General features: G+C 46.0%; 1 protein-coding gene across 1 annotated transcript in view; it reads left to right on the top strand.

Moving 5' to 3' along the window:
• Positions 1–12,522, top strand: part of LOC111964613 (activating signal cointegrator 1 complex subunit 3-like) — a 151,769-nt gene that overhangs the window by 35,476 nt on the left and 103,771 nt on the right. The window contains 2 exon segments of the mRNA XM_070443795.1: positions 10,429–10,632; positions 11,141–11,281. Of these exon segments, the coding sequence (XP_070299896.1) occupies positions 10,429–10,632; positions 11,141–11,281 (345 nt within the window).

Here is a 12,522-nt window from a genome sequence, read left to right as displayed (position 1 = left end):
CCCTATCTCTCCACTAGCTCCAGCAGGCTAGATTCCCTGCTTCCTGTTCTGTTTGAAACCCCTGTGTGACGGGTCCAGATTGATATGGAGCCTGTTCAGCTGAGCGATGTGAATTAGCCCCTAGCGCAGGAGCTCCTCTATTCATTAACTAAAGCCGGGCTACTCTGAAACAAAATGCCTCTCTCTTATTAAGCACCAAGCACACACCGCCGAGGCTAATACGTCTTTACGTGCTATTAGGAGCAGGCCGAACCGAAAGCCTGTCAGCTTTTTTCCCCTTCCCTTTCTTTCCCCACCATCACACAGAGTAGCGTAGATTGCCATTTATTGAAAGCTGTAATGGGCAACAGGGCTCTGCCCTGCCTGGCAAGCCTTTACTAGCACTGTGAAACATTAAAAGTGGGGAATTTATTAGGAGGCCTTTTTAACGAATGAATCCTGCTCTCGTCACGCTGATAAAAGCCTATCTAATTTCTGTGTATAAATATATATGAGAGAGAGAGATTCCCCCTTGTGCTGACAGAAAAACAACACAACAACCCCTCCATACTCGATCTGGAAACAGGACTACCTACTCATCCAGTACATACACTGTAGGCTCTCACTCCGGCACTTACAGATGTACTGATATATCCATGGAGGCATGAGAAGACCTAGACTAGGGAGGGTATATTACTGGAAACTTTCAAACTTTACCAGTAAACTACCAGAATGTTGTTATCTTTCAATGATTTTATGTAATCTGTCACAAGACATCTAGTGGCATTGTTAGATGCTTTTTAAATAAAATGTTCTCTTGAACCATATGGTCTATCTACTAGAAACTCATGGACAATATGGACACAGATTTAACAAATGTATACTAAATATCAATCATTGTTTAAAAAGTTCAAGTATAAATGACCAAAGTTACGTTAGATTGCCTTAGCTTTTCTGTTATTTACCAAAATTACTGAAGATTCTGGTAAGTTTGTCAAATTTACGGTAGCTTTGCAATCCTAACAGACACATCCTATCACCCCTAGGAACCGCAAATCAGGACCACACTCCTTCTTAAGGATTTTAAGAAGACTTGACTTACATTAAGAGATATGGTTATTCCCAAAGGGGAGAACTGAATTGAGCGATAGGATTTAGGAGCGTGTGTGCGTGCGCTGATGGTCTTTACTATGGGAGATAGTTTCCTGCCAAAACCTGGTTGTATATTCTCCTACGTCTTCTTCACCTAAGTGAATATTGAATACTTACACGGAACCCAACCCGGCTGCGTGCGTGCGCCATCGTGCATAAATGTATTTTGTCCCCCCACACCAAACGCGATCACGACACCCAGGTTAAAATATCAAAACAAACTCTGAACCAATTATATTAATTTGGGAACAGGTCGAAAAGCATTAAACATTTATGGCAATTTAGCTAGTTAGCTTGCACTTGCTAGCTAATTTGTCCTATTTAGTTAGCTTGCTGTTGCTAGCTAATTTGTCCTGGGATATAAACATTGAGTTATTTTACCTGAAATGCACAAGGTTCTCTACTCCGCCAATTAATCCACACATAAAATGGTCAACCGAATCGTTTCTAGTCATCTCTCTTCCTTCCAGGCCTTTTCTTCTCTTGACTTTATATCGCGATTGGCAACTTTCATAAATTAGGTGCATTACCGCCACTGACCTCGTTCGTCTTTCAGTCACCCACGTGGGTATAACCAATGAGGAGATGGCACGTGGGTACCTGCTTCTATAAACCAATGAGGAGATGGGAGAGGCAGGACTTGCAGCGCGATCTGTGTCACAAATAAAACGGACTTCTATTTTAGAAGTTTTTTAAAATGTCAAAATTTATTTTGCAATGCTCACGCACGCGATGCGAGCGGTGTAGTCAGCCTGTTAGCCTGTCTTCTTCATAGACGTTGACATGATTGTGTACTGGTGGACAGGGTTTTCCGTCTACTCTGTCATAGAGAGGGAGGGACTTGTGGTGCGTGTGCTGGGGTGTGATGGTTGGAATCATGTGTGTGGACTCACTCTTCTGTCCTCATGTCCTGACTAGGTGTCTCTCCTCACAGAATGCAGATGTTGGACCTTCATGTGTCCAAACCTCCAAGAGGAGTGTAGGCTAGTTGGAGGGGTAGAGTAAGCCCGGTAGAGTTCTAGGATTTAGCACGAAGACTCTTGTAAATGAAGTGAGATGGGTTTCCACCCTCCTCCTCCTGTCTTATCTCCTAATTCAATGTTCAACCCTCCCCCATTAGTGTCCCCCCACTCGTTGGTGTCTCTGCCTCACCCTTCAGAGTGAGGGACATGGGTCCTGTGTTCTGGACTGTGGCAGGAGGACACGAGACGGAGCAGAGAGTGCTATCCATAATTAATCTGTCCTGATTGCGTTTCCTAATCCAGTTTTGATTTCCTCCTCAGTGCACACGTGTGTGTGTGTGTTTGCTCAGACTTGCAAAGCAGGTGTGGGGATGAGAGAGACAGTGGGGGGTGGAAAGAGCACAGATGGTGGACAGAGGCTTGTTAAAGCCTTATCTCTGATGTGAAAGGAGAGGCCTTGGGGAGTGGCAGCATACATCTCATCTAGAGCCACTTATCTCTCAGGTTGCCGTGTGTCCGTGTGTGTGTGTGTCCGTGTGTGTGTGTGAGTCCGTGTGTGAGTCGGTGCATGCGGGGGTGTGTCGGTGCGTGTGAGTCTGTCCGTGCGCGTGAGTGAGTGCGTCCTTGACTGAGTCTGTGTGTGTGTGAGAGTCCATGCGGGGGTGTGCCCGTGCGTGAGTCCATCCGTGCGAGTGCAAGTGAGTGTGTGCAAGTGAGTGTGTCCTTCCGTGCGTTTGTGAGTGTGTCCTTCCGTGCGTTTGTGAGTGTGTCCGTCCGTGCGTTTGTGAGTGAGTGTCCCCGTGCGGGTGAGTGTCCCCGTGCGGGTGAGTGTCCCCGTGCGGGTGAGTGTCCCCGTGCGGGTGAGTGTCCCCGTGCGGGTGAGTGTCCCCGTGCGGGTGCGTGTCCCCGTGCGAGTGAGTGCGTCCGTCCGTGCGTGTCCGACTGAGTGAGTCCGTGCGTCCCCGACTGAGTGTGTGTGTGTGAGAGCCGGTGCGTGTGTGTGTGCTCGTGTGAGCCCGTGCATGCGTGAGTCCGTGCATGTGAGTCTGTCCATCCGTGGGTTTGCGAGTGAGTGTCCCCGTGCGAGTGAGTCCGTCCGTGCGTGTCCGTGTATGCGAGTGAGTCCGTCCGTGTATGCGAGTGAGTCTGTCCGTGCGTGTCCGTGTATGCGAGTGAGTCTGTCCTGTGTATGCGAGTGAGTGCTGTCCGTTATGCCGAGTGAGTCATGTCCGTGTATGCGAGTGAGTCTGTCCGTGTATGCGAGTGAGTCTGTCCGTGTATGCGAGTGAGTCTGTCCGTGTATGCGAGTGAGTCTGTCCGTGCGTCCCCGTGTATGCGAGTGAGTGAGTGAGTGAGTGAGTGAGTGAGTGAGTGAGTCCGTTCTACTGGCGTGCTGTGGGGAAATTAATGGGCCTCCTGTTTGCTGCATCTGCATCTCATGCTGTCAAACTCCACAGTACAGCTTGTGTGTGTGTTTGGCCAGGTCATTCAGGGCTCTGTGTGTGGGCTTGGAGCTGATAAGCTGTTTACTAAAACTAGCAATTAAAATTTGATCAAGCTGTCAATTCAAATGGAATGAAATGGAACTGAAAAGTAATTAAAAGCATAGCGTGCAAACAACAACTTTCTTTTTAGCTCCCCATTACCAATGCACATCATTTAATTAGTTTAGCAGTTCTCACCCTGACTCATACAGTCAATATATGCTTACACGTATACAGTAGCCACACGCACATACCTTTGCACAGGTGATAGTCCATGTTTTTAGGTGAGCAGGTACAGTGCATTTGGAAAGTATTCAGACCCCTTTTTCCACATTTTGTTACATTACAGCCTTGGTCTGAAATTAATTAAACTTTTTTCCTCAATCTACACACACTACCCCATAATGACAAAGCAAAAACAGGTTTTTAGATTTTTTTGCAAATGTATAAAATAGAAAATCAATACCTTATTTACATAAAGTATTCAGACTCTTTGCTATTGAGTTCAGGTGCATCCTGTTTCTATTGACCATCCTTGAGATGTTTCTACAACTTGTTTGGAGTCTACCTTTTGGTAAATTCAATTGATTGGACATGATTTGGAAAGATACACACCTGTCTATATAAGGTCCCACGGTTGACAGTGCATGTCAGAGAAAAAACCAAGCCATGAGGTCGAAGAAATTGTCCGTAGGGCTCTGAGACAGAATTGTGTCGAGGCACAGATCTGGGGAATGATACCAAAAAGATTCTGCAGCATTGAAGGTCTTCAAGAACACAGTGGCCTCCATCATTCTTAAATGGAAGAAGTTTGGAACCACCAAGACTCTTCCTAGATCTGGCCGCCCGGCCAAACTGAGCAATCGGGGGAGAAGGCGGCAGGTAGCCTAGTGGTTAGAGCGTTGGACTAATAACCGAAAGGTTGCAAGATCGAATCCCCGAGCTGACAAGGTAAAAAACTTTCGTTCTGCCCCTGAACTAGGCAGTTATTGAAAATAAGAATCTGTTCTTAACTGACTTGCCTAGTTAAATAAAGGTAAAATAAAAGGGCCTTAGTCAGGGAGGTGACCATCTCTACAGCACTCCACCAATCAGGCCTTTATGGTGGATTGGCCAGACGGAAGCCATTCCTCAGTAAAAGGCACATGATACCCCGCTTGGAGATGGCCTAAAGGCAGCTAAAGACTAGTCAGGATCGAGGGAAAAATGAACAGAGCAAAGTATAGAGATCCTTGATGAAAACCTTCTCCAGAGCGCTCAAGACCTCAGACTGTGGGCGAAGGTTCACCTTCCAACAGGACTACGACCCTAAGCACAATGTCCTTGAGTGGCCCAGCCAGAGCCCAGACTTGAACCCAAATAGCTATGCAGCGACGCTCTCCATCCAAACTTGACAGAGCTTAAGAGGATCTGCAGAAAAGAATAGGAGAAACTCCCCAAATACAGGTGTGCCAAGCTAATAGGGTCATACCCAAGAAGACTCGAGGCTGTAATTTCTGCCAAAGGTGCTTCAACCTATTTTTGCTTTCTCTTCATGGGGTATTCATTGTGTGTAGATTAATGTGGGGAAAAAACGATTTAATCCGTTTTAGAAGTAACAAAATGTGGAAAAAGTCAAGATGTCTGAATACTTTCCAAATGCACTGTTAAACTAGGACAGGGAGGCAATTGGACAGAGACTGCTTGGTAGGTGTTTTAGATTTAGCTGTGGAATCATTACTGGGATCTTTGAGTGTCTAATTAGTGAGTTTAGAGTGGCTGGTGGATTGGTTCTGTATTGCCAGTTTATTCCCAATCAGCCTGGTTGGCACATTTGGCCGTAGGCTGTGCTAGCACTCTAATAATGAGCCTGCTGGCTTCCATCGCACTCACTACACAGTACAGACTGGGAAATATATACACACACACACACACACACACACACACACACACACACACACACACACACACACACACACACACACACACACACACACACACACACACACACACACACACACAGAGACAACACTGTATGAACCGAGAGTGGGACACACACAGTACTGACTGGGATTGGGATACACACACAACACACACAGATGTTCTGGGCCTGGATGGGTTCGATACTCCCACAAAATCTGTGTCGAACGGTCACGTTCCATCCAGCTTGCTCACTTTAACAGTGTTCATGGTATGGTCCTCTATTAGACATCTGGAACTAACAATGTTTTTAGTTAGGGGGTTAGGCACATGGGTGTATCAGAATGTAAAGTGATGCAGTTGGAATTAGTCAGTTGTACATGATGATGATGATGATGAATAGGTGGCGACAAAGCTGGAATGAGGCAGTCGTATCTAGGACATTTTTGAGATGGTCCCTTCAAATGGAATTTTGGTTAAAACACGTTTTAAAGTGAGCAGAGGTTCGGGAGAGAAGGGCTTTCACAAATGTTATGCTTCTGCCCCCTCTGGACCTCTCCCATTCCTCCACTCACATCAGCACCACCTGGTTGACATCCTGGGGAGAAGCCTTTGATAGCTGCATGGGTCTGTCTTTGTGGGGGAGTAGGGCTGGGACATTCCAGTAACTTTCCACAAATGCCCAGGTTTTCCAGAAATCCCAGTTGGAGGATTCCATGAATATTCCAACCACGGTTTTTGGAAAACCTGGGGATTTTGTGAAAGTTACTAGGATTTTTCAACCCCAGCGGTGAGAAAAACAGGAATCTGAGATTGGTTCTCGAGGTGTGTTTTCTTTTTGAATGCCTGGGGGATGAAATGTGTTTAAGACTATTGTTGTCGTAATTGAGTTGGAATATTTCCTGGTGATGTCAAATTAATTTTGTTACTCAAAGTTTGGCCTTTAACTCATAGAAACAATGTGATAATCCCAGTGTGCACACTGATGGACTGATCGCTGGCCTGTTCATAAACTCAGTCACAGGCAATAACTCCAACAAACTGAGGCCAGTTGATAAAACAACCATGTAGAACTTTCTCTTAAACGTGAATTGTGGTGTCTACTGTTGGTAGTTTATTTTAGATGGGGTTAACTGTAGGCCGTCATTGTAAATAAGAATTTGTTTTTAAACTGACTTGCCTAGTTAAATAAAGGTTCAATAAAAACATTTAAACTGTTAGCTATATTTGTGGTGTTTCACTTATTGCTGAAGATGTATAACCATGCTGTTTGTTGCTTGGAGACAGGGATTTTTAATGAAATGAATGTTATGTTAACAGCTGCATATGAACGTTACCTCTTCAGTGAGTTACTGCTGCTTGGACCCCGGAGACTACTCCTGGCAGGGACAGCTGCATCTCCTATTGGAAGATTTACAGTGCATACATCTGATTAACAATGAAGCCAGCCAGAAACGTTTTAAGAAATGAAGAAAAAAATACATAAACAAAGCACTGAAGATTTTCAAAAAGATTATTAAAGGATGGCAATATCATATTTACAACATGTATGCATTAGCTCAAGGTGAATATTGGAGCAGGCATACATTTGCATGAATTAGCATGTTTAAGGAGTTCGGGACGCTGGCTCCTCGTTATCTACAGACAAAGTCGATAAATCAAAACAAAAGGGGGTCTAGCTGCTTAAAGTGAACGTGTTTGCCACAGCGACACATTGTGTGTGTTTGAGTCCTGGCAATTGTGTGTGTGCTTGCATGTGTGTGCAGGAGCCGTGCGGAAGAGGGTGAAACTGTGCCGCTCCTAATTCAGAAATGCATATTTATAAATTGGGTGCTCTCAGGACTTGGCCTTGGGGGAAATAATTGGTTAGACAGGAGGACGCTCGACTCGCCAGGGAGAGAGGATGAGAGGAAATCAGCCCGACAGTCATTTAGACTAGAGAGAAAGAATGAGTACAACACACTGCACTAATATCCATTCCTTTACTTGCTTAGTTCAAAGATATGTCAAGATGGTGTGTATAGTATTGTCTTTCTCTCTTTTTCTTTTTTCTCTCTGCCTCTTTTTTTCTCTCTCTCGGGCTGTCTCTCTCTCTCCGAATGAATGAACAAAAATATAAATGCAACATGCAACAATTTAATAATTTAATATTTTTATTTTATAAACTTATAGTAAATTGAAGGAAATCAGTCAATTGAAAAATTAATTAGGCCCTAATCTATGGATTTCACATGACTGGGTAAGGGCGCAGTGATGGGTGGGCCTGGCTCCCCAGTGGGTGGGTCTATGCCCACCCATCGCTGCGCCAATCAGAATGAGTTTTTCTCTCTCACGAGAGAGAGAGATATATATATATATATATACATACAGTGGGGCAAAAAAGTATTTAGTCAGCCACCAATTGTGCAAGTTCTCCCACTTAAAAAGATGAGAGGCCTGTAATTTTCATCATAGGTACACTTCAACTATGACAGACAAAATGAGAAAGAAAATCACATTGTAGGATTTTTAATGAATTTATTTGCAAATTATGGTGGAAAATAAGTATTTGGTCAATAACAAAAGTTTATCTCAATACTTTGTTATATACCTTTGTTGGCAATGACAGAGGTCAAACGTTTTCTGTAAGTTTTCACAAGGTTTTCACACACTGTTGCTGGTATTTTGGCCCATTCTCCATGCAGATCTCCTCTAGAGCAGTGATGTTTTGGGGCTGTTGCTGGGCAACACGGACTTTCACTCCCTCCAAAGATTGTCAGGGCTCGGGGCTGACTCCTGCCTCCATCAGAGTTGGGTTGTCAGGGCTCGGGCTGACTCCTGCCTTCATCAGAGTTGGGTTGTCAGGGCCTCGGGGCTGACTCTGCCTTCATCAAGGTTGGTTGTCAGGGCCTCGGGCTGACTCCTGCCTTCATCAGAGTTGGTTTGTCAGGGCTCGGGCCTGACTCCTGCCTTCATCAGAGTTGGGTTGTCAGGGCCTCGGGGCTGACTCCTGCCTTCATCAGAGTTGGGTTGTCAGGGCCTCGGGGCTGACTCCTGCCTTCATCAGTGTGGTTTGGGTTGTCAGGGCCGCGGGCTGACTCCTGCCTTCATCAGAGTTGGGTTGGGTTGTCAGGGCCGCGGGGCTGACCTCCTGCCTTCATCAGTGTTGGGTTGTCAGGGCCGCGGGGCTGACTCCTGCCTTCATCAGTGTTGGGTTGTCAGGGCCGCGGGGCTGACTCCTGTTCATCAGAGTTGGGTTGGGTTGTCAGGGCCCGCGGGCCTGACTCCTGCCTTCGTCAGAGTTGGGTTGGGTTGTCAGGGCCGCGGGGCTGACTCCTTGCCTCACAAGAGTTGGGTTGTCAGGGCCTCGGGGCTGACTCCTGCCTTCATCAGAGTTGGGTTGTCAGGGCAACGGGGCTGACTCCTGCCTTCATCAGTGTTGGGTTGTCAGGGCCGCGGGGCTGACTCCTGCCTTCATCAGAGTTGGGTTGGGTTGTCAGGGCAACGGGGCTGACTCCTGCCTCTTCTCACCGTCTGTAGCCCCAGTCCCTGGATGACACGCAGCACTCAAATTCTTTATTTTTCTGAGTTTCAGAGCGAAACTGGGAGGAAGAGTAGAGTGATGACATTTTTAATGAATCCTTAAATAAATGATATTGCTGTCTAAACTCAAGACATCCCAATCCACTCCGTGAGAGAGAAAGAGTTGATAGAGGGAGCATGACGTAAAAGAAGGCTATAAAGTGAGTGAGGGGGAGATTGATGGACAGATGGCGACAGAGCACACACCTGGACCTGCAGTTCTGTGTCTCTTTCCCTAGGAGTGAGGGTGGCCGGAGCAGTTAACTGCCCACTCTGACGGCTGAATGTCTGTGTGTGTCCGAGTAGTGGGCGGTTGACTGGTCACGGTTGCTGTCTTTCAGAAGGGCCATTTCTCTCCTTATCAACATCGGTCGCCGGGAGATTGAGGCCTGTCTGTCACCCACGCTCTGTTACCAAGGAGAAGTCAAGCGGTGGGCAGGTTGATTGACAGCTGTTCCCACCACTCAGGATTTAACCTCTCTCCTACTGGCAGTCAAAGCCCTCCCCCTTCCCACACCCTGTCTGCAGCCACCCCCTAGGCAACAGTAAATCATCCCCCCATATAGCAGGGATCATCAACTAGATTCAGCCGCTGGATGATTTCTTTTCTTGAGCGGGGGGCCGGGACATAATTGCAAATCATTTGTAGACTGAAATTGACCACAAGAAGCCCAAACAGATATAATGTTTGACTAAAACATAATCATTTCAGCCCTTTGCTTTCATTTATATACGATCAAGTGTCTCTCTATTGGGAATACTTGGGAACAGATTTCTTTAAATTAAAATCACTTGGAGGTAATTTCCTGGTGTTTTTACAGTCTTTTGTGTCCAACAAATAAAATCCCCCCCAAAAATGCTAAATTAAAAAAGAAATACTTTAAATGTTTTGCTCAGAAGACTGCCAGTTGGGAAACCTGCCCTATAATATGAGGGAAGTGGTCTGTCAATCAGTGGTAGATAGGTGTACACTCGTGTGTGTGTGTGTGTGCGTGCATGCGTGTGGCGGAGTGGTTTGTCAGAGTGTTCTCAATGTTCTTTCCACTATGTGACTCATAGAAAACCATTCAAATGTTCTGGTGACCCCCTCAATAAGGACAACCAATGTTTATGTCTTTACCCCGACCCCTAAACCAGTCAGCTGTGACCATCCCTCCCGTCTGCTCTGTCCTGACGTGTGTTAGACTTGTATCATCATGATCCCATGTCTGTCTTTGTAATGACTCCCATAATTACTCTGTGATTTTAACCTTTTCTTATTATCTTCCTCCCTCTCACTCTCTGTTGCACCCTCTCTCGCTCTCTCGCTGTCGTTCTCTGTTGCACTCTCGGTCTCTTTCTGTGTCTGTCTCTCGCTCTCTCTCTCCCTCTCCCTCTTTCATTCCCCTCAGATTGGTCAGTTGGTGTTTAAGGGGATGCAGCGTCTGAACAGGATCCAGTCCATAGTGTTTGAGACAGCCTACAAAACCAATGAGAACCTGCTCATCTGTGCCACCACTGGGGCCGGCAAGACCAACATCGCCATGCTGACAGTCCTCCATGAGATCAGACAGCACCTCCAACCTGGAGGGGTCATCAAGAAGGATGAGTTCAAGGTACCACTCAGCTGTGTGTGTGTGTGTGTGTGTGTGTGTGTGTGTGTGTGTGTGTGTGTGAGCGAGACATACAAACATACAGTAGAACACATTTATTATTGGTTGTCCTTATAAAGCCACACCCCCCCCCCCACACACACACATGTTCTAATACACACACATTCTAACACCACCCACCCGATGCAAGCCAGCGACGATAGCCACTTTTTCATACATTTCCATTAAACTTTCTTAATCTAAGTGGCCTGTTTCATATTTTTCAATAAATAGTGATTTATGCTGGTTGCCAGGGAACAAGTGATACTGTGCTGTTCACTCATTTATCATGACCGCGACCTTCCACTTCCTCTCACTTTCTTTCTCTCCTTCTCCCCCCGTTCTCCCTTTTCTCTCTCTCTCTATATATATTTATATATTTATCTCCCTCCCTCTTTCTCTCTCTTCTCTCCTACTCGCTCCCTCTCTTCCCTCCATCTCTCTCTCCCTCCCTCTCTCCTGTTGTCTGTAGATAGTGTATGTAGCTCCTATGAAGGCCCTGGCAGCAGAGATGACTAACTACTTCAGTAAGCGGTTGGAGCCACTGGGCATTGCTGTCAAAGAGCTCACTGGAGACATGCAGCTAACCAAAGGGGAGATCCTGCGTACACAGGTACTGTACAAACACACATGGGTGCGCAAGCACACGCACACACGCAGTTTCTGCGTAGGCTTTCCCTATGCTCCATTGGTCCAGAGTGGAGTTGTGTTCTGCCTCACGACTGTTCTCTAGCGCCTCCCAGTGGTTGGCTCTCAGCTCAGCTCGGCTCTCTGGATTGCAGTAGCTTCGTACCCTCTTCACACTGAGCACGTTTACATGCGCTAATAATTCGAAATTAAACAGATTATGACAGGTGGTCGGTTATGGCAAAAGTCATGTAAGCACTTTACTCTGCTTATTTTAATCGGCGTAAGGTCAAAATCATAGTAAGCATACGCCGATTAAAACACCTGGTGTTCTGAACAATCCTTTGAATTATTAGGACATGTAAAAATAAAAAATAAATACCTTAAACAAAGTTATAGCACTGTATTTCAAAATTATTTTGCAAGAGTGATGTGACTGTTTTTTTGTCAGGAGTAGTGTAAAGCTTGCAGCCATTTGCGCAGTGGAAACGCGTTATCTGGAGTGATGAATCACACTTCACTATCTGGCAGTCTGATGGATAAATCTTTGACGGATGCCAGGAGAATGCTACCTGCCCAAATGCATAGTGCCAACTGTAAAGTTTGGTGGAGGAGGAATAATGGTCTGGGGCTGTTTTTCATGGTTCGGGCTAGGCCCCTTAGTTCCATTGAAGGGGAACCTTAACGCTACAGCAATGACATTCTAGACGATTCTGTACTTCCAACTTTGTGGCAACAGTTTGGGGAAGGCCCTTTCCTACCAGCATGACAATGTCCTGTCAGCACAAAGCGTGGTCCATACAGAAATGTTTTTTTGAGATTGGTGTGGAAGAACTTGACTGGCCTGCACAGAGCCCTGACCTAAATCCCATCGAACACCTTTGGGATGAATTGGAATGCCGACTGCGAGCCAGGCCTAATCGCCCAACATCAGTGCCCGACCTCACTAATGCTCTTGTGGCTGTATGGAAGCAAGTCCCCGCAGCAATGTTCCAACATCTAGTGGAAAGCCTTCCCAGGCAAGTAGAGGCTGTTGTAGCATCAAAGGGGGGACCAACTCCATATTAATGCCCATGATTTTGGAATGAGATGTTCGACAAGCAGTTGTCCACATACTTTTGTTCATGTAGTGTATGTTTGAAATCATCTATATGCCAACAGTGTGCAACAATTTATCATAACCATTACAGATAACTAATTGCCAAATATATTGCCATATATATTCAG

The sequence above is a fragment of the Salvelinus sp. IW2-2015 genome, linkage group LG6.1, assembly GCF_002910315.2.
Source record: "Salvelinus sp. IW2-2015 linkage group LG6.1, ASM291031v2, whole genome shotgun sequence".
NCBI lineage: Eukaryota > Metazoa > Chordata > Actinopteri > Salmoniformes > Salmonidae > Salvelinus > Salvelinus sp. IW2-2015.
The sequence above is the reverse complement of the archived record's forward strand: the minus strand, read 5'-3'. Positions and strand labels throughout refer to the sequence as shown.